At 44.8% G+C, this 25,663-nt stretch overlaps 1 protein-coding gene across 5 annotated transcripts; it reads right to left on the bottom strand.

The window, feature by feature from the left end:
- Positions 1–67: 67 nt before the first annotated feature.
- MFSD10 (major facilitator superfamily domain containing 10) lies at positions 68–24,183 on the bottom strand. Of its 5 annotated transcripts, XM_039382992.1 has the most exons (14): positions 24,016–24,095; positions 23,694–23,767; positions 21,327–21,516; positions 20,150–20,246; positions 16,053–16,156; positions 14,889–15,047; positions 13,528–13,716; positions 8,929–9,037; positions 7,814–7,925; positions 6,375–6,483; positions 4,277–4,367; positions 2,685–2,732; positions 1,190–1,279; positions 68–290 (listed from the first exon to the last, which is right to left on the bottom strand). In XM_039382992.1, the coding sequence occupies exons 3-14, from the start codon at positions 21,495–21,497 to the stop codon at positions 130–132; spliced, it is 1,440 nt and encodes a 479-aa protein (XP_039238926.1). In that variant the 5' UTR covers positions 21,498–21,516; positions 23,694–23,767; positions 24,016–24,095; the 3' UTR covers positions 68–129. The 5 variants fall into 5 exon arrangements, 3 of the variants coding, with proteins under 3 accessions (XP_039238926.1, XP_039238927.1, XP_027568630.1); XM_039382993.1 differs by lacking the exon at positions 23,694–23,767 and having other exon boundaries at positions 24,016–24,183; XM_027712829.2 differs by lacking the exon at positions 23,694–23,767 and having other exon boundaries at positions 198–854; positions 24,016–24,182.
- Between the last annotated feature and the right edge of the window lie 1,480 nt (positions 24,184–25,663).

Here is a 25,663-nt window from a genome sequence, read left to right as displayed (position 1 = left end):
TTTGGCTCAGCCAAAAGGGGATGTTCAGTTTAAATGAGTGTAAACAAGTGTAATTAACTGACCATAGGACTGTACAATGTAACCGTTTATTCATAATGCAAAAAGAACAGTGCTTGGTCATCAAAAACATCACACAGTATTAGAAATATAAAACATCTCTCCAAATTTGTTTATTAAAAACAGCCCCGTGCCAAAGTACCAGTGGGGCTCAGGAAGCCTGTAGTGCTTCTTGCTTTTGTTTGACCATCTCATTTGAAGGCGTTGATGCAGCAGTTGCAGAGATCTCGTACCTGCTGTACAGAAACCGCCCGTCAGAGCAGCCCTGGGGGTTTCTCCTGTGCCAGCTGAGCCCCTGCAGAGGCTTTGCTCAGAGGCAGGAGCAGAGCAGAGCCCCCTGTGCGCTCCAGGACCATGGGAACGGCACCTGGTGAGTGGGGAGGGCTCCAGGCCCGTTGCTCTTGTGCCTGTCTCTGCTTCTCTGATGATCTTAATGCCTTACTCAGCTGTTTGTGGGGGAGGTGTGTGTATGTTTTGTTCTGTTTAGTTGGTTTGGTTTCTTTTTTCTATTTGCAAAGCCCACCTGATTGGGGGGCTGCTTTAAACATAACTGCTGTGTGTTGTTGCTGCAAATAGTCATTATGTATTCCAGAAGATCAAAACCTTCCTATTTGCTCAGCAGGCTCGGGTGCCAAGACTCAGGTCTTGTAGAAGGCCCTGGAAGCTGGTGAGAGTTTTGTGGTTCCTTCCTTACTCCTCCTTTATCTGCTGTTTTATAGACCCAAGTAAAGCAAAGGGGACAAGGAACAAAACTCCACAGGCAGTGAAGCAAATCTCGGCCCCAGCCAGCCAGTAAACTGCAAAGGAAAGGGGATTGTCTCGTTAGTGCCCTTGACCTTGCAGATGTGTAAATGCTTCAAAGCTGCTGCTCTCACAATGCAGAGAGAACACAGAATTACTGAATCCCTGGTTGGGTGAGCCAGAGCACCAGTTACTTGGCAAAGGGCTGCAGTCAGGAAACAGGTTCTGGCTTTGCCTCAGTCTTCAAACTCTGAGTTGCTGTGTGGCCGCTTCCCCATCCTCTGTCCCTCTGCCCTAAATGGCCCAGGGAACTGACCCCCATGCAGGGGCTACCTGTGCTCCTCCCACCCTCCCTGACCAAAGGGAGGAGGGAGCAGGAGGCCACACTCACCTGCAGCCGACAGGATGGGTCCCAGGGCTCTGGCCAGGGCTCCCAGGCTTCTCAGGATCCCCATGACTCGTCCTTTCTGGCTGGCAGTGCCTGTGCGAGGAGAGTGTTACGCTGTGTGGACGTTTTGCTTGGACAGGGACAGTGTGTGGGCAGGGCACTGCTGTAGCTTTGGGAGCCTTTTCATTTGGAGGTACTTCCCACATGCTTCTCCCCCTCCCATCACTTCACACCCACTGCCCAATCTCTGCTTATTTGTCCTCCAACCAAGACAATCACGACTGCTTTGTTGAAAAAAAACCAGGGCTTGTCACAAGTGCTTGTCCAGGGACAATTTGTAGTGCATTCTGCCCCCACCCCACCAAAAAAGAACCTAACAAAAAAAAAAAAAAAGCTTTACGTTGTACACAAGATTTTCTGAGGAGGCACAGGTATACAAGAAACATGGAAGTGTGAATGCAAGTTAAATAAGAGCAACTGTCAATGCCATTAATGAGCAAAGCCTTAGTTTTCCACCTCAGCAGGCACTGCAGTGCTGGCAGCCAGCTGACCCAAAGCTACAGAACTGTGTCATCCACAGATGGCAACACAGCTACAGCTGCGTTACAAGGCTACATGGCAACCCATGCCAGAAGGTTTCAGAAGGTCCCTTGGAAGGTCTTTTCTAAGGAACCAGGAAGAAATGATTTCACTGCTGGCAGGGATGGCTGGTGTGTCTTTCAGAGAACCCAGGCTGTTCCCCACTCACTGCTGTTTGTGGCCTTTGCCCACTCTTCAGCTTCTTAATCACCACCAGCAATAAGGTTGCTGCAGTTTCCCCATCCCCTTGGAACAAGCTGCTTTACACAGTACAAAATTAGTGTGATACTGATGGTCACTGAACAGGTCATTGCTGTTAGTGCTGAAGCAGTCAGGGAGTGTGGTCAGTTTTGAGAGACAAGTACGAACCTATCTGGGGGTTCCCTACCCTCCCTTGCAGGATGTTTCTGAGTTTCCCAGGATCAGGATATTGTCAGGATATCCCCCAGCAGCTCCACTGAGCTTCCCTTCTGTGAAGGACAACACTCATAGAAGGGAAAGGCTGTAGCATTGCCAGCCTAACACAGCTGGTTTGCCCCCCCCAGCCAAGTTTAGTGGAACTACATCCATGGATTGCTGGCTGTGCTGGGACGGAGCAGCAGGGATGTGACTGGCTTTAGCCTCATCCTGCAGGAGTGGCCATGGCTTTGGGGTTACACATGTACAACACAGGGCAGCAGCTGGGGGAACATTTGCATTCCTGCTCTCCTTGTTAATGCACTGGGGGAAAGTGCCTTTTATGAAGCCAAGCAGCAGCCCAGGCCACGGGTCCAACACTTGGATCCAAGGTGAACCAAAGCCACGAGCGATCCTGTTGATGCTTAACTAAACTTGAGGTCAGTTCTGTACTTGAGCCAAGTCCAAACAAAGGTCAGTGCTGTGGCCAAGGGTGGCCAGTCAGAGCAGGAAAGACACTTACCATAGCCTGACACCACTGCTGACAAACACGGGATAACAATGGCTGCAGCTGGAAAAACCCACAAAAGAGACCGTTAATGAACAGCAGACCTCAGAACAGTTACAAGAGCAACAGTGAAAAAAACATGTGGCCCAAACTTGTTACTACTGCAGAGAAATATGCTGAGCTCTGGGGCATTTGACCAACACTGAGTCATCAGGTTCAATCCAGTCCAATAATGAAAACACCCCCTCAAAGCCAACCTGCACGAAGAGCCCAGAGCCGGGAGTGCTCCGAGCAGATGTTTCACATTAGTAACTCTCACTCTGTGAGCCCACGGGACAGGGATGGACAGGGCAGATCAGCCAACTGGTAGTTTTCCAAAGCACTCTGGTCTTATCAGGTGGAGCAGGGAATCGCTCATGTTCCAAACAGACAGTGAGGTGGCTGTGCCCAGAGTGACACTGTCCCCGTGCACACAGCTTTACTATACTCAGGGATGAGAGAGGCAGCCACGTTCTGTCTTGGGAAATAAGACAGTCACATCCAAGAAGAAAAGGTTACAAAATTTTTGGACACAAAATCCAAGAGCTGTTCGCAATCACTGCCCTCTTACTGAAATAGGAGGCTTTTCTGCCAAGAGGGAAGCGCCTTAAGCATACAAAGCAGAGTCGTTTCTGGGAAGGAAAGGACAACTGGAGAGCAGGAACAATGGACATGTTGCCTTAACTGCCCCAACTGCTGGGGCAGAGGGAGGAAGAGAGGGGGAAGAGGCCCCCCACAGAGGCATTTCTAGCTGGCTTAACTGGAAAGAGATGCAGTTTTTTGTCAAAGTAGGGCACCTAGGAAGGCTCAAACATGGTTAGACAAAATGAACACCTCCCTCACTCCTCACGTGTCAAGCACACAGCTGGCCATAGAATAACAAACTACTCAATAGATGCATTTTGTGGTTTACAGTTTGCTCTTAAATCAAGCTGTACCATGCAAAAGAGAAGTCTTCTACTTTTGTAATTAGTCATATTTGAAGCTTCTTAACAATAGTTAGCAGGACTGGGAATACCTGAAATCTCTTTTCAGACAGGGACTGCAGTAGATGGATCCAACTTCACTCATAACTGTTTCCCTGGATAACAGCTTAGATTGGCAGAGTAGCATTTATCTAAACACTTTAACATCTGGCCCTTGCTGTCTGAACTCCAACCTGCAGCCTCAGCGTGTGCAGGTCTCCAGCCTGTGGCCTAAGAAATAACACAGCCACCACGGAGGGACAAAGACATGATGTCTCCTTTTCCTGAGCTGAGCTGGGCTATTCAGTGAATATTTTGCTTCTAGGTCTGATAAAAAGGGGAGGAAAAACCACCCTCAAGAGCTCCCCAGTGAGACAAGACAACAGGAGCACCAGGGATGCTTCCAAGTATCACCATGACAACTTCCTGTGATACAAACAGCACCACAGAAGAAACAGGCACTGTTTCTTCCGTATTTCATAAACAGAAACATCAGCTTTCTGCTACTTATAGTTTGAAATTAGAAGTGCATCTTTTTTAACAGGGTGAATAACTACAGGAAGAAAAATCCTTTGTGCTTAGAGTGCCTTTTGATCAGCTCACCGAAGGAGTACAGCAACAGTCCAACACTCAGCATGGTCACATTTGCAGCCCATCCAATTAACAAGAAAGCTGGAATCAGCAACATAATAGCCTGCAAAATGAATGAGTCACACGGTTACATCTAAGCCCTGCTTGTTAAAGCCTAACTCTAGGTGTCCTGCCAGTTCTCTTCTGCTGATGGGACAACACAGAAGCAGAAAGGCCTTTCTTCCCAAGTAGGCATTTCAAAGTCACCTGGATGGCCATACACCGGCACAAGGCACTTTTCTGTTCCCTCTCACTATCACATGACTGCAAATCACATGCAAGTTCTCTCTATCACAGATCCACCGTTTGGGGGGGATTTTTTTCTCTTGTTCTGTGTTGTCCAGGACAGAAATCTACCTTTAACTCTTCATCTCCTGAGCTGGCACAAGAGAGCAAAAAGCTTGTGTGCAGCAGGACTACAGCTCATCTGCTTTTTCTCAGCAGTATTGGCTGATTTTATCTTTAGCTTTCAGATTCCATATTTCTGTAGCCAAGAAGAAAAATGGTGGGGTGCAAATGGCATCTGAAAGTCAACACCCCAACACACCCCCCCAGAAACCAGTCTTCATCTCCTCCAAGTGCTGGACTTCAGTTCCTCTGTGATGTCTCCCTTGCTTACAGAGCTCCTGCAGAAAAGACAGGCCAGATCTGCTGCGTGTTTGATAAAGGAGGGTATTCACTGCCACTAAGTGCCTCATTTTGAAGATTCAGTTATAAATGAGCTACTGTAACCACTGTGCTGAGAGGCCACGTTTGCCACATGCTGCAGATTCACAAATTGCCAGAATAACTTCAGCAAAAGGGGGAACTCCCACAAAACCCACTGACATCCATGGAAAGAAGGGTGCAGGGCCAGTAGGTCTCTGCACAGGGCACAGGGTGTTCTTGAGAAGCCACCACCCAGAGGTGATGACACTTCTCAGGGCAGGGAAGAGGAAGGAGTATAAAATCAGTGGGGCAAAATCAGTGTGCACAAACTGCAGTGCAGTGCCAGCAAACGCAGCAGGCTGGCACAGCACATGTAGAAAGCTGATGAGGAGGATAAAGCAGCAGGAACACAGAGTGTTCATCACAGGGAAATGCTTCCTATGTGACACAAGCAACGTGCCATTAACTTTCTCCTGCCAGGGAGCAGGGTGGAGATTGTTTCACCAGCAGAAATAACTTTAAGAAATGCTGAGTCGATCCACTGGAATGCAGTGCAGTTTGGAAATGGTTTTTTACCCTTCCACCATTGAAATCACAGGCATCAATGTATTATTATACATTGATGGAGGCTTTCACAGCCTGAGCAAACCTCTTGCCAGGTAGTCACCAGCAGTTCAGAAACACTTGAAACCTGCTTTGTTTAGTTCCACACACAAATGTAAAGGACAAGACATATCTACTGTTCCCACAGCTGTATAAGCTGCAGGAAACTGTTCCCCATCATCCCAATACAGCAGCTGCAGCATCTCTATGAAGAAAGAGCCAAGCAAAACAAAGCAACGTACACTTTTGTCAGTGAAAGTTAGGTCTGAACACTGGCACGTGCTATTGTTACATGTGATACTGATGGTCACAAATCAGATATTGGAAGAAGAATCTATTTCTCTCTGCCCACCAGTGAAATACACTCTAAGGAAAGCCTGTCAAGGATGAAGATGGCCAGACTGAAAATCATTTCCCAGAAAGAGAGTCAGAGACCAGCTCTGAAGCAGCTTTAGTAGTTTCAATGTCTGCACTGCAAGAGAAGTCACTGAAACAAAGCATAATCTTCACAGCATTTTACGTAGCTTGCACAGATGGACGATCTGTTCTCATTCCTTAATGCAATTAAATATGAAGAACACACAGTTTCAATAATATTGTTGCTGATATGATAAGAAATGGTCTAATGCTCCAAGCTTTAGTTAGACTGGTAAGTGCCCATGGTCTTGAGAAGTCATTTAGCTGGGTAGATGAGACAGAAATTTCTTTTGATTTGACAAATACAGTTATATAGCCTCCAACTATCCTCCACTGCACCTCAGACTGAAAATTAACAAATCAGGTTTGTGGGGGAAAAGAAATAGAAATATTTTTTTTTTACCCGTTTTACAGCTCTGATTTCATTTCCTGGCTTGATTCGGCGAGCATAGCCTCCCTGGATCACAGCCATTGTTATTCCAATAAAGAAAAACATCTTGCCCTGCTGCATGCTGGAAGGGAGGCAAAAACACACATTGTGGAATCACGCACTGAGCATTCCGCCCTGGGATTCACAGGGCCCCTGAGGACCCTTCCCTGAACCAGGGAAAGAGAAAATGCTTTTTGGTGCTCTCACGAGAGTGCAGGTCCTTGGTGTGCTGACATCGGTTTCCAAGGCAGGCAGACAGCAAGGAGAGACACCTCCAAGTCTTGTCGTGTGGATGGGACAACTGCTGGCAAATGCTGCAGCCCCTCCAGACTGCTGTGGTGTACTTTGGTATTTCTAGGGGGGCCCACAGAGTCACCACGTAAATTGTGCCATATGCACAGGAGTCGTTGGTTTCTGGGGAGCAACTCCTGCAGGGCTTGATTAAGGTCACCAAGGCACAACGTGGGCACTGGCCTGGTGGGGATCATGTGCTGCACCAGGAAGGTGGTCACATCACTACTCCCTCCACCCTTCAGTATTTCCTCAGTTTTCCTTTTCACCTCTCCCACGTACTAAACTGTGTGGACATTCTCAACTAAAAGGTCTCACCTCCATGACAAGGTTGCTGTCTCACAGCCTGTGCTGCTGACACTCAGCTGTGGATCTCACTAAGGCCTGTCCTGAACGGACGGTGCAGGACTAAGTTCAATACACTAGAAAACCTTTCCTTGGCACACATGTATTAGTTAAGACACAAACTGTAATGAAACACAGACAGGGAAAGATGAGACAACCCCCTGAGAATTACTCAAAGGGAAGGACACACACACAGGGATCAAGTTGCAAGTTCACGTTCCTGGCCGGAATTCTTCCTATGACCTGACAGGAAAAGTATTTCAAGCTGAGCTGGTGTTAATGGATTCTGTTCTCTTCTCTAGTGTTTGACTAAAGGAAATCAAACTCTCTGACATGACTGTACACCATATGCAATGCAGAACTCTGAGGAGCAAATAAAATCACACAGCTATCCCTCCATCATTTGCCTCTTTGAGTTTCAAGATTTGTCCTGATACTGAAAAACTCCACTGAGGAAGAAGAGAAAAGGTTTTACAATAATCAATATAACTAGCCCAGCTATACATATTTCAGGAGCTTTAATTTAATTTTGTGTATTGATTTTCTCTAGTTATTAGAGATTGTAGATTATTGCCTTTCATGATAAACAGTGTGCCTGTATTTTCATAAATTCTTCCCACAAAGCCTAAGTTTCACTGAACACAAGAGTTTCTTTCTAAGTGGTTTTACTAACGTCATAAAGCCTCTCTTGAAAATACAAGAAGAGACCTTAAATCAAGATTTTGGAAAACATCCTAGACAAAATATACAACATTTATATTTCAAGTGTGCTTTACCTGCTGAAGTGGAATCTCTGGTGAGTGAGAAAACTCAGTGTATACTCCAAGCCAGAAAACAGGAAGAGGTACAGGAAATAAGCCAAGCCCAAAATCTTGAGATTCTGAAGATCTAAACAAACAAAAAAACCAAACACCAAGGAGGGGGGGAGAAAACCACTGTGGTGTATTTCAAACATAGCTTGAGAATATAACCACCATAGTAGAGCGACATTTATCAAGTGTACAGGGAAAAGTTCTCACCTCAGATGCTCTTTTTAAATATCCATATAAAACATGCCACCACAACATGACTTCTGCCCACTACAGCTCCCTTCTTATGAAGGGAGGAGAGACAAGAAGATTGATCTCCCTCTGGGTCACCCTCATCTTACTCACCCAGCCCAGCCCCTCTACCTCATATTCACACCTCCACCTACACAGGGACTGATTTATTTATTTTAATCCACACCTGTATTTCACCCAGTGCCTTGATGCTGCTCTCAGGATGTTACTGACTGAAGCACACTATCCCTTTTTCTAAGCTACAAATGGTCTGTGCCAGGTTAACTTACTTATTTTTCTGCCAATGCAGGCTTTGGCAGGTTTTCTCCAAAGAGGCAAATATTACACTATTTGTGATGCAGCAGCAAGGAGGGTTGAATGATCAGTTGGTGTACCTGGCAAATACTGATTTATTTTCTACAGCTTAAAGAATTTCATGTAGAGAATGGAGCAAATCCTGCATCTCCAAGTCCTGAATTCAGAAAAAAAATTCCAGTCTGAAGTTTCCTGGTTTGCAGCTTGAATAAGAAAACTCACATCTCCCTTACTCATGCCTTTTTAATCTGTCCTTTTAAATCACAACTTACTGCAGCCTACTCCATGCTGCAGCCAGTGCCTGAAGAAAATGCAAGCATCATGTCTTCAAAACACTAACCTCCAAAACCTTCTTTTGGGAATAACAGCACCAAAGTCCAACCAAACAGGGAACTTTCAATTCCCTGTTCCCGAGTTAGTAAAGCAGGTGAGCAAACAGAGTGCTGCTTCTGAAACGGTTTGAGTGAAGTTTTCCCTTTAAGTTTTCAGTACAAAAAGGGACACAGTGTTACTACAAACAGCCAGGTAACACTTACTCTCCTGTGAAGGGGATTCCTTTCCTCGGGTGACCGCAGAGAACTGAAATAAAGCCAAAGGACTGAGCAAGTCGACTGCTGCCTGAAATCCAGATGTCACAGAAGAGACCTGATCAAAGGCAGAAAGAGGTTTATTTAAAAACCTACTGTAATAAGCATTGCAAGGAATTGACAGTAACCGTCAGCTGTGCTTCTACCCCTACACAAATCATCTGAGATGAAACAAGGCACCTGGCATTGGGATTTGAGTGGCTCCCAATAACAACCCAGACTTTCTGACCCCAGAACTGGCTCCAGCACTGTCATTGAAAGATAGAGCATTGATAGCTCCTTTCACTGAAGACAGAAAACAGATTCTTCTCCAGGTTCTTAAATAAGGCAGAAGAGGCTTGTGCTCTACAGCCTCAAAGGTGCCTTTATTTGGTTCACCTTTTGCATCATCCCTCATGTCCAGAGGACATTTACTGGGAAAATAATGGCACATCTGCCTGCAAGCTCACAGGAAGCTGAGGATTTGTTCCTGTTCTACAAGTCTGAGATCAATATATGCAGCACATCAAACACCAATCTGTTTTGGTACTGGTTGCTCTTTTAGCCAGCCAGTGACACCTCCTGGGGAAGAAAAGGAAAATATAATTTTTAGAGACATTCCTTGGAGATATTTTAGAGAGATTTCCAGAGAGATTCTGCCCAGCCACACACTGTGTGGCTTTTTAAAGAGGAAAATTTATTTTATAGCATTTCTGGGCCTTGTACTCTGTACATCTCAACCTAATTATGCACCTAGTGGCACTCTCCCTGCTCCATATCCACAGGCACTTAGGAGATGCTTAGTCTTCCCTCTGTAGAGAATTTAAATTTTGAATTGTTTATTTTTCATGTAAAGTACAGAAAAGTGAAGAAAATACTAAAAAAAATAACGTCTAAATTCTTCAGGAAACAATCCTTTTTAAAGTAGGAGATTTTAGCCTGTCACTTTGCATGGCAGTCACAGGAAGAGATAAGACAGACTCAAGAATCCTGAATAATCACACATAGTATTTCACACCTTCAAAGCACTGCACAGGCTTTATCTGATGAGCTTCCTTCTTTTCCCAGATAGGGAGGGAGGGAGCTATCACCCCTCTGACAGCAGAGATTAAAGGTCCAATTATCAGTGGAACTTAATCTCAGTGCACGACCTGAGGACTCATATGGACTGGATTTAACAAAGCTGTAAACAAATCAACCTTCAACAGGGTATTAACGTGACCCCTGTCTTGTTCTGATAGTCAGAGCTTCTCAGTATCTGACAGCAGAGCTCTGGAGCCCATTAGTCTCACAGCAGCAGCCAGTTCAATATACCAGGCTGGGCTTGTATAAAGCCATAAAAGCTGCTGATCCACACAGAAGGTACCGGGATATTTATTTCCCCTCCCACTGCATGTGTTGCAGGGAGTAAACAGACACGCCCAAGAAGTTTGCCCCTGCTTCTGAAAAGTCTGTAAGAGGATTTCCTGAAGCTGGCTTGTAGCAATCCTCAGTTCCTGCAGCCTTTGTTTGCACTATAGCAGAGGGAATCTGGTCACAAGCAACCCTCTGCAAGCACGTTTGCCAGTAATAAAAATCCCCCGTAGTTTGTACCCGTTTTGAATTATTATTATCCATGTCAGACAGGATGCCAAGCTGCTTTGTACTACAAGGCTGATTTTAGTGTGGTGCATACATTTAAAATCTTAAGTGTTTTATGAAATATATGCATACGTATTAGATTTTTTTAATATAGGAGGTTTGTGTGTTTGCACGCCTACATTTCTTTCAATTTCTCCTCTCTTTGCCATAGAAACAGTGGGCTAGAAGTAACTTCATCCACTGATTGATAATGAAAACACTGTCCTAAAACTGACTAATGAGCTTTGTCATCCCCAAATAAAGTACACACTGTCCACGTCAGCAGCTCCATGAAGTTTAGATTCTTTGCAGGTTCAAAATCTGCAACATTTAACTTGTATTCAATTTTTTATTTTCTATCCTTATGATTTATTACTCCCAAATTGCTCAGTTTTACTCCATGATCACCCTACAAGTCACCTTGAATGGTGACTTTTTTCACAGTGTCTTTGTTTATTCTGCTTTCCTCTAATGCAGAGAGACTCAGTAACACATCTTGAAGGCAGAGTCAGTCCAAATCAGGAATGCAGCCTGGGCCTTCCAAGCTGCAGCCTTGCCCTCCAAACCAGACACTGTTTAGTATGCAGAGAGCACAGCTCTGTCTTCCCACACGTCTGCTAGTGATGCTGCATAGCCCTACACACAGTCCTTGCACTGTTACCTGGGCACCAGAAAAAAAGAGTTGTAAAACTAGCAGCCTTGACCATGACTAGCTTAGCTAAAAATTAACTCAAAAGCTCTTAAATGGGACAGATTCCACTAGAGACCTTTCTAGTCCTCCCTTCTCCCAAACAGGCCACAGCAGGAGCTGTTTTGGCTACCTTACTTAAGGCCAGTGTCTGTCAGGTAGAAAGTGCAGCTCTGGTCTCCCTTTACCTGGTCAACTCGTGGAACAACTGAGAAAAAGAGGAAGGAGGATAGTGAAAATTCTGATGTCTTTGGATGAAAACTCATCCTTGTTCCCTCTGTACCCATCCACCTTTCCCTTTCTAGGGGTTAATCCCAACATGAATCAATGTGAAATACTTCTCTCCTGCTAGAAGTGGACTGACAGAGAAACAAGGGTATAATGAGAACACAGCAAATCTCAAGGAAACAGATGTCTGATCCCACTGGCACATCCTCTCCTACCAGTTATCATTAGCGTTTCCCCTCTTTTTACAGCTTTGTCCTTCCAGCATATTCCACTCCTATACTGTGGGAGCACCTGCTCCAGCTCAGCCCAGCCAACTTCCAGAAAGGCAGCCAACACACCTGCCTTTCCTCTGTCATCCACAGGACAAGGAAACTGCTCCCCTCCCACTCAGAAAGCGAGAGTAATTACCAAAGAAGAGAGCAAAGCAGCCAATATTCCAAATATGCTGGAACACGTGGATCATATGGGGCCACTGCAAGCTGAGAAGAGATGGCACATGAGCACCAACCCTGAGATCAATCATAAGAGGCCCCAAAGCCAGACAAACAACTCTCTTGTCAGCAAGCAAACACCCCCTGTACTTTGTGTGACTGGGACCTGACCCTGAGCAGCACCTCGTGCAATCCCCACTGCTGCACAGGGATAGAGCCCCAAGAGCAGCAACAGAGCCCTTCTTTTCTTACCAAAATTCAGTCGTGTTGGCTAACACAGACCAGCTTATCAGAAGAACTCTCCAGAGGATAAATAAAAGGTGGAGGGACATATTCAGTCATCACACAGTCCTAAAAGGCACTGGAGCCATTTAATCACTCTACAGCAAGGGAGGAATTGTTCATAGAATAAAGATTTGCTCTGCAGCACTTCCCTACTTCAACATGATGCCACCACCCCAGAGTGTGCAGCTCTAACTAAGAACAGGATTTTATCCAGAAGGTTTAGAAACGGCCAAATAGGAAAGAGGAACAGATGACACATGGAAGAGTTGTTAAAAAGAAAAAAAATAAAATAGCTGTAGTGCTTGGGAACACAATGTGAGCAACTGACTTCACACCGGACACAACCTGCTGGGAAACATTCAAGGGAGGTGTAAAGTTGTGCCCTGGTAGGACATTGCAGACAAAATTTCCTGAACAGTTCTCAGTGTCAAAGGGGTTTGGTTACCCAGAGACCAAGCACGCTCCAACAGCTGAGTGTTGCTTAGACACCAGAGATAACAGGAGTTTTGTCCCCAAAAATCCAAATAATCCCTGAATTTTAGCACATGTAAGTATTTTCTATCTGTAGAAGAAAGCACAGCTCAGAAATAAGTAATTTGCTACTTTACTGTTCAAAATATACAAAATCTTCTGACTTGGAAGGGACCCAGAAGGATCATCGTGTCCAGCTCTTAAGTGAATGGCCCATATGGGGACCAAACCCACAACCTTGGTGTTATCAACACCACGCTCTAATCAACTGAGCTCATCTCGGGGTCATTCAAACAAAGAGAAGAATAATAGTTAAGAAAATTTTTAACATATACTGGCCAAAAGAAAGAAAATCCAGTCTCTCATGCATTTACTTCTATGATTAGCTGAAATTCCTCCCCAAGGAGTCCTTGCGAACACAGTTTAAATTTCACTGTCTCCCTCCCATGCTTGCATTAGGTTTTGAGAAATTTAAACCCAACACATCAAAACTAGCAATTAAGCAGCCATGTTAACTATACTTCTCATATTACACTGGGCTAGGAGATGGGACCATCCCAAGGCCAGGTTGGATGAGTCTTCAATCAACCTGGTCTAGTGGAAGGTGATCCCGCCCATGCCAGGGGGGTTGGAACTAGTGATCTTTAAGGTCCCTTCCAACCCAAAATATTCTATGATTCTATGACCATGCAACCACTTTGACACCAGCCCGAATAATAATCCTAATCCCAAGAACGAGCTAAATTTCTGAGATACTGGCTAAACCATTGTTTCCAGTATTTCAATAATTCTCAAATCCTATTTTTACAAAAAACCCACAGATCCTGAGACTGATAGTCCATTTACCCGTTTTTCCTTGGGAAGTGTCTCTGGAAGTAGGAAGAAGATGAACACTAAATCAGCCACAGCAAACATGAGAGCTAACAGTGCTGATCGGAGATAGAAGACTTCTCCTTTCTCTGTCTCCATGGCAAGGTAAGCACCGATCATGGGGCCCAGGGTAAAACCAAGGGAGAAGGCAACACCAATCATGGCCTGCAGGGATACAGTGAACACAGACATGGAGTTTTAGACACCATTTTTTCCATTCAGGTAGCTCAGTTCTAAAACAATTTGGATTTCCTGATATTTTCCTAAAAGAAATGCAACCAGACACAGAACCTAATCACCCCCATGATGAAGGGAGGCACAGAAAAGAGCATGAAGTGTGAAAAACCTGTTCTTTCCAAATCACTGATTTTATTTTCTGTCCAGTCAAGGAAGTGGCAGGAACAGGCAATGGCCCATCACGGTTTGGGAACAGCATCAGTCAGATGCTATTTGCTTCCCAGAAAGCAGAATAAACATGCCTACTCTGCTTTGGAAAAGAAGAGGATATAAGCCATACAGATGTGAGCCATGCTTGTACTAAGGGACTTACTCTCAGGCCCTAAAAATAGGCCCTGACCCATTTTATTTACTAATGCTGTATGGCTCTCTCTCTCCACAAATAAAAATTTATTTTGGCTCACCAGGACTATAATAAATTGCTTGGAAAATCCATTAGGTATTACTGTGAAATCTAAAGCTTTCTCCTCCCAAGAAGCAGCTGTCCCACGGAGTGGCTTATAATAATCTGTTAAGAGAAGTTTGGGCCCCCAAGGTTTTTAAAAGATATAACTGGTAATTCACAGGCCAAGTTCAGCCTGCAGGGTGTTTCCATCTGGGCCACTGCCTTCTGGAAGGGGATAGGGCAGCTGCTCACACTCCTTGCTGCTCAGTCAGCCAAATGTCACATCCTTTACCCACTGAGCTCAGATCCTGAAGCCAGTGCAGCATCCAAGGAAGTCTTGAGGCACACTGTGCTGTGGTGCTGTGCTTCCACAGTTTGGAAAGGCGAGAAAAACGGGTTGTTCTATAACTGGCCTCCAGCTACCAAAATTGAACCATAAGACCTTTTGATTTCAATGCTATTATAACGAGAATTAAAGTTAAGCAAGAGTAACAGCTCTAACACTTAGAGAGTTTTTCCACCTCCAGAACATCTGTGTTTCACTTGTAGGTGAAGGTCATTGGCAAGCAAAGTCCAAGAGCTCTCAGCAATATGATCTGGCATGTTTTCAGAAGCAAGCTGGTATGAAAAGTCTACACATCTGAGGAAGACATACTGAGCACTTAATAAAAGTTACCTAGTAAACCTAAACACATACCCCACAAGTGTAACTCACCATGCCCTTGCTCCGTGCTTTTGGAGAGTGCAAGTCAGCAATGATAGCTGTGGAGAGGCTGACATTCCCTTTGCTTATTCCCCCTATGATCCTGGAGAGAAGAAAAACGCCAAAAGTCCTAGAGGCAGCCCATAGTGAGTATGATGCTATCAAACCCATCTGCAGAAGCAAGAAAGGGTTCTTTATAAAGCAAAGCAAATATATAATTTCTGCACATTTCCCAGCTAAACATTTAATTTTTTCATTTATTTGTTTTCAAAGGCTGCTCCAAAACCCACGTAACAGAAATGGCTGAATACACTCAAACTGCACTATGTCCTGAACGGTGATGTAAAAGAAGTAGAAACAAAGCCATACAAACTTCATGTAATTGTGATATTTCTAACAAAACTAAAAGAGCAAAGTTCAGTGGAAGTTAAAGCAGTCCTGGGCACAAAACATTTTGTCTATCCCACTCCATTTGTTTCCAACATCAAGAGGAACCTGAGTTCAAAATAAGAAGAATTCACAGTTCTAGCCCTTGAATTTCATAATCAATCATGAGCACAAATGCTTATTTAATTAACTCCCCAAAGCCTACAGGATATGGGTAATTTGTATGTCCTCCACAGTCAAGTTCCACCACCTATGTATGCACTTGCTGTGCTATTAGAAACCCATACTCTGACCAGCAACAGAGAAAACATCTTGGAGAATGTTCATGTTCATAAGAAATAGTCTTGCACTGCTGTATAGCACTTCCTAACCAACAATTCCCAGGCTCTGTGAAAAGGGTCATGAAATGATTAGCCCTCTTTAGTCACCTGGGGAGCTAAACTATACAGGGATTAAGTCTAACATTTGTAAACAGAGCATCTGAAGTCATACTCCCATATACAGGGTAAAGGGACTTTCAAAAACCACAGAAACAGGTAAGTATTTTGATGCCCTCTATTGTACAATTGTGGATCTGAGAAGCTCAGCTTAAGCACTCTGTTTGGAAGTCTGGCCAAGTGACTTGGCAAGAAACAGTCAGCAACCAGCAGACCTAGAACATTCAATTCTAGAATTGGATTGTGATTGTCACAATTCAAACACAGTTCAATTTCTGTGCTAACCACAAGATCTTAGTGCCTTCCACTGTGTGCTGAGACACCAGGACTAAAATCAGCACGTGACACTTACCACCGTCATCAAGATGACAGGCCTTCTGCCCAAGCAGTCTGACACAGCACCAGTGAGGGGAGAGGAGAAAAACTGTAGGATGGAAAAGATTGAGCCAATCAGACCTAAAATAAAAAGATTAAAAAAAAGTATATATCATTAGACTTACTGCCTTCATCTTAAATACAAAGACATCCAACCTGTTCTAGACCTATCAGATTATCTCCTTTAAAAACATGAAATCAAATGTAAAACAGCAGCTATAAAGAACAGCTTTGTCTCTAAAACTAAGCTGCTCTCAAAACACTAACCTTGCATTGTTACTTAACAGGTACAATTACAGACAGACCAGATACCCAGACAGACCAAGTGACAGCCATAAACTGGATGATTTACTGGTTACTTCACTGGTGAGAAGGGGTTTGGAACTCACTGATTATAATGGAATGATGATTCTCCAATGCTTCCCCAGCTGACTACATACATTTTATGTTCTTAAAGTAGAGATAACACAGTCTTTAATAGTCACAGTTCTTTTAAGACTTTTTTGATTATTTGAACCTGATTCTGTCACAATTAGTTTTTCTTTCCTTTTTATCATGGAAAGAAGGACTTAAGCACTGCTGTTGGTGAGGCACCCGAAGAGGTAGAAGTGATTCCAACAGACTCAAAGAGTCTTTGAAATCTGCCTCCAGTTCCTGTAATCTTTAATTCCTCTTTTCTCTTGCCATTTCTAGCTTCACAGACTTAATAATTTGCACTACACTCTCAACAAGCAGACAAAAGATGCCTTGCTGTCAGTTTTTCTCTAAAGGAAAAACTGGGTTATATGTCTCAGATCCTTCAGCTATCAAAGATTTAAAAGGCAGAGTAGAGACAGACCAGAAGTTCTGCTCCCTTCAACTTTGAGGAAGGCAGAGTACTGATACTGTGCACCTTGTTGAGAACAGCTGCTTGTGATAACTCAGAACTCAAAAAAAAAAAAAGTAAAAAATCTTACAGATTGGTGCAGTGGCAGTTTATGGCAGACAGTTCTCTTCCTTGTGTTTCTAGCACTGTAAAAACACCCATTCATGCCAAATATTTCAAAGCTAGCATGCAGCAAAAGGGCTGTTCCACATGGGGGAACGAGCCAGGAGCTGAGGGTGACCACGGCACTGGCAGTGCCCTCACCAGGCTGGGTCCCACATGACCTGGGCAGGCTGGGCAGAGCAGGGTGCTGCTGACAGGGCCCATGGACAGTCCCAGGCAAGGCAAGGGTTATACATCAGGTCCATCCAGGGAATCCAGTCCAGACCAGCAGGAGCCAGGGGCAGAGAGAGGAGTGGAAACAAGACCATGATGTGAGTGCGATGACTTGTCGAGGGACAAGACACCTCCAATGGAGTCCAAGGTCCATCCAAGAGATGGGGACAGAGACAGCCTTGGAGACAAGGCCCAGGTCCCAGCTGAAATACAGCTCCTGAATCACAGCAACCAAGTATGGTGCTCTCAGGGCCTTGAGTGCGCAGAGAAGGTTTCTGACCTAAAGAGGTTGCAGTCTAAGAAAAGATGAAGGAAAGAAGAATATACCCTGCACTGGGAGAAACAAAGAGATGATCTTGCAAGTACCTTTCCAATCCTATGCTCTTTGTGACAGATGAGGGCAATGAAGGAATACAGGCTGAAGGAGATTGCAACGGCCTCTGCTTAACATCACAAGTATAATTAAACTTTCCACTATTGACATTTAAGGTGCATTCAGACAAGATAGACTGAGACAGGAACTAACTACAACTAAAATGGCTTGCCCATATTCCCCTGCTTCTGCAGCCTTGGTCAACTCTCCAGTGAGTTAATTCAACTCAATCTGGCAGAAAAATAATCCGGAAAAAAAGAAAAGAAGAAAAATTCAGCTGGTTTAGCAAATCAAATGGCTCATTAAGAAAAGCTGTCATCAAAGACAGCAGAAGAGATGAAGCCAAATGTGACAGATACCAGGTTAATTTAGCCACCTTGTCTGCACCCTCACTGGCTGTGACTGCCTGGTAATCAGTGAACAGTCCCATCCCTACTTGATACTGCTTCTAAATAAGTTCTCTTAATACTTTTCTCCTAGAGAGAGAAGACAGATACCAACTTCCTTTCTGAGACAAGCAGTGGCTATTTTATTTGCATGTTCCCACTTGGATGTTGTATTTTCTTCAAAGGGCAAAAGAGTCAGCTGGACTCCTCTGGAATGAGCAGGGAGGTAGACTTGTTCCCCTTGAGAGCAACTGAGCCAAGTCAAGGGATACACCATTCCAAAGGGTATATGACATGGCAGGTGAAAGAAAAACAAGTTGAACTCCACTGGGGGTTCCCAGCCCCTTGTTTAAACAGAGTCTGAGATGGTGAGAAGGTGCAAAGAGGGGGATTGCAGTCAGGCCTTAGAGGAGATAGAAAGCAGCTTCTGAGGGATTAAAGAAAACTACTTCTTAGCATTCAAAGCCAGTAATTTGACTAAAAAATGAGCACAGAAACAAAATCATGCCTGCAAGGAAACTGTGGGAAAGAGGAAAAATGCTTATAAACTTTCCAATGCCTATTATACCCAAATAAACAACTTTAAATAGTAAAATACATTCACACCTATCCTAATGAAGTTTTGTGGTTTGTTTTATTTTTAAATATTTTTATATTTACCTTGTGGGAGGCCTCAGCTCACTAAAAGCAGAGAGTCCAGAGGGCCTACCTAAATTTAACCCAGTCACTCTCACATCTTCATACTCTCAAATCACAGTTTCCTCACAACTGTCTAGATGGCAAGAAGCCAAAAGAGTCTCTGATGTGTAACATGACGTATATGCTGCTGGATTTCCCTCCCTTCTCCTGCTGGAGCCCATCCACACCAGTGTCCTAGTGACAGCAAATGTTTCTGGACCCTGCAAGGCAGCAGCTCTGCTGCTTTTAATAGGACTAATGAGATTTAGAAGCAGTGCTGCACTATACCCACCCAAGGGCGAGGCAAGGCTGGAACTCACAAGTTTCTATTTCCACTGTTTCCTACTGATTGATCTCCAATCTTGTGCATATCAGGTGTGAAGGGAGAGTAATTTTTGTGACTGCACCAGGCCCAGCACAGCAGGATCCTGACCCCCAGCTGGCAGTCTGACAATAAGGAACAGCAGGCCTGTATTTCTGTAACAATCCGTAGAGCAAATTGAGCAAGATCATAGGATAATTCAGGTTAAAAGGGACCTCTGGAGGTCACCTACTCCAACTGCCTGCTCTTAGGGTCAGCTGTGAGGTCAGACTAGATTGTTCAGGGTTCCACCCAGTCAGGGTTTGACAATCCCTGAGGATGAAGACTAAAAACCACTCTGGGCAGCTTGTTCCACTGACCATCCTCATTGTGAAAATATTCGTCCCTATCTCCAGTCTGAACCTCCCCTGCTTCTACTTATACCTTTGCCTCTCCTTCTCCCACCACGCACCTCAGTGAAGAGCCTGGCTCTCCATGACCTCCCCAGAGGTGCTGGAAGGCTGCCAGTAGCTGTTGAGCAATTCAGGGCCCCAACTTTCCATCTGCACAGCCCCCACTGAACTCCCCTCAGTGTATAAATGCCTTTCCTTGTACTGGGGACCAAAACTGGATGCAAAGCTCTAGATGTGGTCTAGCAAGTGCTGAGTAGAGGTACGTGATCACTTCCCTTAATCCACTGACTCTGCTTCTGTTCAGGCAGCCCAGGAGCTTTGGCACCTTTGCTGCCAGGGCTGGCTCATGCTCAGCTGCTCACCAGGGCCTTCACAGCAGAGCTGCTCCCCACCAGTCAGTGTCCAGGCTGTATCATTGCAAGCAATACTTTTTCCCACGGGTAGGACTTAAAATTTATCCTTACTGAATTTCATAAGGTTCCTGTTAGCCCATTCCTCCTGAGTGTCTCCAAATGACAGAGACGGGGATGCCCAGCTCTTCATTGCTATCAATGTGGTGTAAAAAAAATAATTTATTGTCTAAGAGACACTTCCTGTGTTACTTAAATCTAAATCTAATAACAGGCAAGTATGCTTTTTGTATTTCTTGTCATTCTTCACATCAACACTGCAAACAACTTCAAAAGAATGCTTTTTTTTGGCTGTTTGTTTGATTTCCATACCTCCAAACAAGACACTGTTGTATTTCCGCTCTGGAGGTATCCCAGCCATCCCTGCAAACCAGTCCACACCATGTTGCAATGACAAATAGAATCCATCCTGAAAAACAGACAAGAGGGAAATAGAAGCAGGAAGGCAGTCTCTCTGTTTTATTTTCAAAGAGCTTAGCAAACTAGAGGCAATGTTAGATGATTCCTTCCCTCCTTCTCCCCACAAGGGAAAATTTCTTCACTGATCAGTTGTCATAGGCTAAAATTAGCTAAAATTGTGCATGCTAACAGGCAGCAGATAGTTGGGTGTATGTGTTTGGGTGGAGGAATGTCTGAATTTGAATGTTTTTAAACCATCAGGCTTGCTATTTGCTAACTCCTGAACTGAACAGGCATACCCTGAATCTTTCAATTAATAAAGCAAAATGAGACACAGTCTATCCCACTGCACATAGATTATTCTGTCTGGGAGAACCAGGGGACTGTAGGTCCAGAAAGAAAAGGTGATGCAAAAAAAAAAGAATGGTCCTTGAGAAGAGGAGGACGACTTGAAAAGAAGGAGGTCCAGAAAAGAAGGTGAAGGTCTTGGCTATAGGAAATACACTGGAAGTGGGTGAAGCCCCTGGAGATCAGAGCCCACGGTTAGAGTTAGAGATAGGGCTGTAAGAAGGACAAAAGCTACAGCTGCAGTTGGAGTGGGGTTAGAAAGGGGCTGAGAGTCGTAGGTGTGGGCTGCAAAAACAATTCTCCCATGACAACACCTTCATCTTGAGCAGCAATACCTGTGTTAATGAGCACAGCTGGGAACCAACAGGACTTTCTGCTCTGTGTTCCCAGACCAGCAACCAGCTCCCCGCTAAGGATGAAAGGTGAGATGGAACATAACACTAGGGGTAGTATCAAGAGGGGTGAGAGCTCTCGTCCCTGTGGTTCTTAGATAAACTCCAGCATGATGAACTGTCTCACCACTGACATCAGTGTGAGAAATACCTGGATTTTCCTCAAAACAAACCCTTCATTTTAATGAAAAAGCGCAGGTTCACAAATAAATCAGCCGGTGAACCATTTAAATGTGCTGGGTAATTATTAATCTGCTTACAGCTAATTGGTTTGCCCAAAGGCAAGTGATTTTTCTTTCATTCCTCCCTAAAGAACCTAACATTTTCTGTGGGCTGACTTTGTTCCTTACCTCAGTCTGGCTGTAATAATCAAGGATGGAAGGAAACAGTGGCAAGATGAGAGCAAATCCCAACAAGTCGATGAACAGTGCCAGGAAGACAGTTGTAATAACTCGATTACTGTTCTGCCCTTTCTTGTCATCCATGGAGCTGGTGCTGGTTCCTCTCTCTCGCAGGGCCATGTTCCCAGGTGCTCTGCTTCTAAAAAAAATTACATTTATATCCAGTCAACAGGAAGCCTTCTGCAGGCCTTTCATAAGAGTATCTTGATGATTCATTCTTGCTTTCTACAGACTTCACAAAAACAAACATTAGCTCTGGCTATATTAAGCTATCTGGTTTTCAAGGGAACAAGAACCTCAATTTTCTAGTCTTCTTTATCAGCTCAGCACCAAGTCTGCATCAAGAACAGGCTACAAGTGCAGTAAAATAACAAACTCTACTATAGGAGAATCTCAAATAAAACACAGAACTAAGGAGCATTTGAAGTTTGTTGACATGTGAGCAACGCTTATACAATGGTCCCAAATGTTTCCAACTCAGCATTACAGAAAAATAGGTAAGAAAGGGCACTCTATTCCAAATATTCACATTCAAGTAAGTAATGGTTTATTTATGCCTCGAGTGTATACGAGAAATGACCAAAACAAGAACAAACTTAAAAAAGAAAAGGCAGGCTTCCTAACTATTGCACAGATGCTGTCTTCAAGATAAATCCCAGAGAGCAACAGCAATTTAAGAAACAACACAAGAACCTTTTGAAACTTGATTTTGTATTTCTTTCTCTAGGTGACAGCCACTGACAGGCTGCATGAGTTGGGGCATCAAACGATTAAGGCAGCATTTTTATTTTAGCAGAAATATCAGAACTATCAACTCTCTTTGATAATACTCCAAAACTGTCTTAAAGTCCTAAAGAAGGATGCAGGCCATATATCATTGAGTATTTAACAAATAAAGAAGCCAGTCTCTATTCTGAAAGAATACTCTGTTTCAACATTTCAACATACATCAAAATCCAGGAGTAATGCATAAACCACGGACTTCATAAACTTCAGACTCATGAAACAATACAGGATATCTCAGTCATAAAACAAAGAAATTTGCAGTCGCTTCTACTGCAAAAATCCCTCAATGTTTGTTGCACTAAAAGAATAAAAAGGAGACAGAATTTCATCCAAAGCCAATTAATACAAAAATATTCATTGACTTTGATGAGTCAGGAGTGAAAACAGTGAGCAATTTTTAATATAAATTCTATTCCAGACCAGACATACCATATTACATTTAGCTGTGCATAGAACACCATGTTACACTAATTGAAGGTCATAACACTTTGTCATGCTCAACAGTAAATGTTATTGTGACATTTTCTTACCTGTGGATTCATTTCATTAGCCCTGAACCATTATTAAAGTTCAAATGCCATGAGGTAAACAACCATGGAAGAGGGCCACCTGCAATCCACTTAGTAAACTCCTGGCACAATGCTCTTAACCAAACTGGTCTGATCACTGGCAGATTTACATTCAAGATCCTTTTATTTAAAATGGTAAAACATCATGGCTACAAATATTCAGCATTATTTGCTTGCCCAAGAGCATCTGGAGCCAAAATAAGCATTTCTTTAAACAAATGCTCTCTGGCCCAGCCAACAGCTGAGAGATGGGTTCATTATGGGAGATTCAATCGTTTATCCTCACAATTTGTTTATTCATCCACTGAATTGTATGACCAAGCTGAACTTTATTCCAGGGTTATTTGAAGAGGGTAACATCCTTCACACCATACCCTCATGAACATTTTGGCTAGTGTGCAGCTTGAACTGGATGCTTGCACTGACCTTTTCATTCTGCTCCAGTTCTGGCTACGTGGTTGCAATTTCCCTTACGCAACATCCCAAGGTACTACATGTTTCTGCCTTTGTGCTCCATCAGTTTTGTTGTTCAAACCTCTCCATATTTTTTGCTAGGCAGGAAACCACCAAACACTTTACAGGCCCTGGCGTCCTGTCAGCAAAAACAGAACACTTCACCTCCACCATGACATCTGCTTTCTGTGAGGCGTGCTGGTAGAGGATTTTCAGTTTAGGGAAGTTGTTTCTCTGGACACGTGTGTCCCTGACACTCGCTGGCCCTGCCTCGGCTCTTCTCAGCCTTCCCTCGGGATTCCTCGTCTGTGCCTCATCACTTCTGCCTCCGACCTCCGTCAGTCCGGGGGTTGATGCCGTGCCCCCGGGAAGCGATCGGCAGCAAAGCTGGCCCTGCCCGAACGCACAAACTGAGATTTGTCATCTTCCAGCAGCAAGAATTCCATCCTTCGGGGTTTTTCTCTACCTCCACTTTTCCCCCTCTGAAATTCCCTGGGCCTGGCTTTACCTGCTGAGCCTCGAGAAGGCTCCTCTGACTCCTTAACACAGCCCTGATCCCAGGTCAAGGGCAGGCGCCTCGGGCTGGGGAACAAAAATCAAAAAGCAATTTCCCGGAGCAGCCGAAGTGCAGAGGACAAGCGAGGCCGCCGGGCGGGAAAGGGGCGGCCCCGGAGGGATGCGGCGGGAGGAGCCGCGGTCCTGTCCCGCCGGGGACACCCGGGCAGCCGCGGGACCCGCAACCTCTGCGGGTGCCCCTGCCCGGCCCTGCCCCGTTCCGCGGCCCTGGCCCGCTCCCCGGCCCCCCTCCCCGCTCCGGGGCACCCCCCTACCGCTGCTCCGGGTGCTCGGGCGGCCCCCCCGCCGGCAGGAGCCTTCCCTGGGGATGCTGCGGGCGGGCGGCCGCGGCTCCTCCCCGGCCCTCCGCTGCGCCCCGGCCGCCTTCCTCTTCCGGCGGGGATGGAGCCGCTCCCGGGTCCGCGCCCGGCGCCGCCGAGGAGGGAACCGGCCCGCCCCGGGAGGCTCCGCTGGGAGCGGCGGGGCTTGAACCCGCACCCAGGGCAGCCGCGCCCGCGCCAATGGACCGCCCCACTGGGCATCGCGCACCTCAAACCACAGCCCTTCCTTCTTCGATAAGGACAGTTTTAAAGACGGAAGACACACTTGCTCACAGCAGCTGTGAGTTAGATGAATGGAAGTTTCCTGGTATCTGACCAGAGTAGTTGCAAAAGATGTAACTGTTCCTAAACCAAAGTGCTGCCTTAACACTGTAAGTCTGTAGCCCGGAGAACGTGAATATCAGGTTTGATATGGACAGCAGCATCGAGCACTGTTCCCTTCTCCAGCCGTGCCTGGTGTCCAACTGCCTAATTAAAATAGGAGTAATATGGCTACAACTGGACTTGAGCACATGTATCACCACAGCCTTGAATACGTAAGAATCTGCCAACAAGGTGTATAAAGTAAATGAATAAAGTGTTGAAAAGACTTCTGGTTCCCTCCAAGGCAGTGCAGTTGTGTCAGGGGGGGGGATGTACAGGTATTAGCACTTGGATACAGTTCTTCCGCTCAGTGACATCTCTCTCATGGTTCCTCAGCTGACTAGACTTGGAGGAGCTTATGTAAGCGTAACATCAGGATTAACATGCCAGTTGGACCAAATAGGGAGCTCCTGCTCTCGTGTTTACCTGAGAATTTTATGTAATTGATTAGGTGTGAGAAATTAAATGTGGCACATTCAGTACATACTCTGAAAAATGAATGATTATGACAGGATTGCAGCCCATTTGGAGGCAAACTTCTGCTGTGAGGTGGTGCTCCAGACTACACTGGAATAATCATTTAATGTCTGGGAAATATACGTAGATGTGTTCTTCTGGCTCCTAATCATTGCATATGACTGATCAGGCACCATCTGAATTCAGATACATTAAAAAAAAAAAAACCAAAACAAAACAAAAATCCTGTTCTTCCTGTTGTTAAACCTACTGGCCCAAAGCTTCTGCAGATCACTGAGCCCAGCTCTGGTACTGCAGTCAACCATATCATACAATCCTGCATGTAAACACATTGCACTGCTTCTAGAACTAGACAGGTCATTGCCCACCCCTTCCCAGTCCAAAACCTTGCCCATCTGAAAGAGCAGCCTCAGTACCTCCAGACAGCAGCGGCTGATGGTGAAAGGTGGAGGCTGACACAGAGTAGGGACACACCATGGTAGATAAGAACTTCTGCAAGGCATGACTGAGAATATCAAACTGCATCCAGCTGCCATAAATAAGGTAATTTATGCTGTTTCTAGAGGAACAGTTTTGTTCTCACCTCATTCTTTACAGTATTCCTATTCAGGGTCGCTATTCTCTGGGACAGCTGATGGTGGCAGATAACCTACCTGAACAAAGGGCAAAATGGTAATTTTCCTTTTTCGTATCTGATGACTTGACTGTAGTTACAGAACAGTTTCTATTTTCGGCTAATTAA

This window comes from Pipra filicauda, unplaced genomic scaffold (assembly GCF_003945595.2).
Source record: "Pipra filicauda isolate LSUMZ 115617 unplaced genomic scaffold, ASM394559v2 scaffold293_size922472_pilon, whole genome shotgun sequence".
Classification (NCBI taxonomy): domain Eukaryota; kingdom Metazoa; phylum Chordata; class Aves; order Passeriformes; family Pipridae; genus Pipra; species Pipra filicauda.
Note: the sequence above shows the minus strand (reverse complement) of the source record. Positions and strands in the feature narration are given on the sequence as shown.

Bases quoted from the DNA above. Each gene is read 5' to 3' on its own strand.
- MFSD10 (XM_039382993.1), bottom strand. From the start codon at position 21,497: ATGGCCCTGCGAGAGAGAGGAACCAGCACCAGCTCCATGGATGACAAG. The intron at 13,717-14,888 runs GTGAGTTACACT...GTATCCCTGCAG, and splicing joins AAGCACGGAGCAAGGGCATG to GCCATGATTGGTGTTGCCTT. The intron at 1,280-2,684 runs GTAAGTGTCTTT...CTCCTCGCACAG, and splicing joins AGCAGTGGTGTCAGGCTATG to GCACTGCCAGCCAGAAAGGA.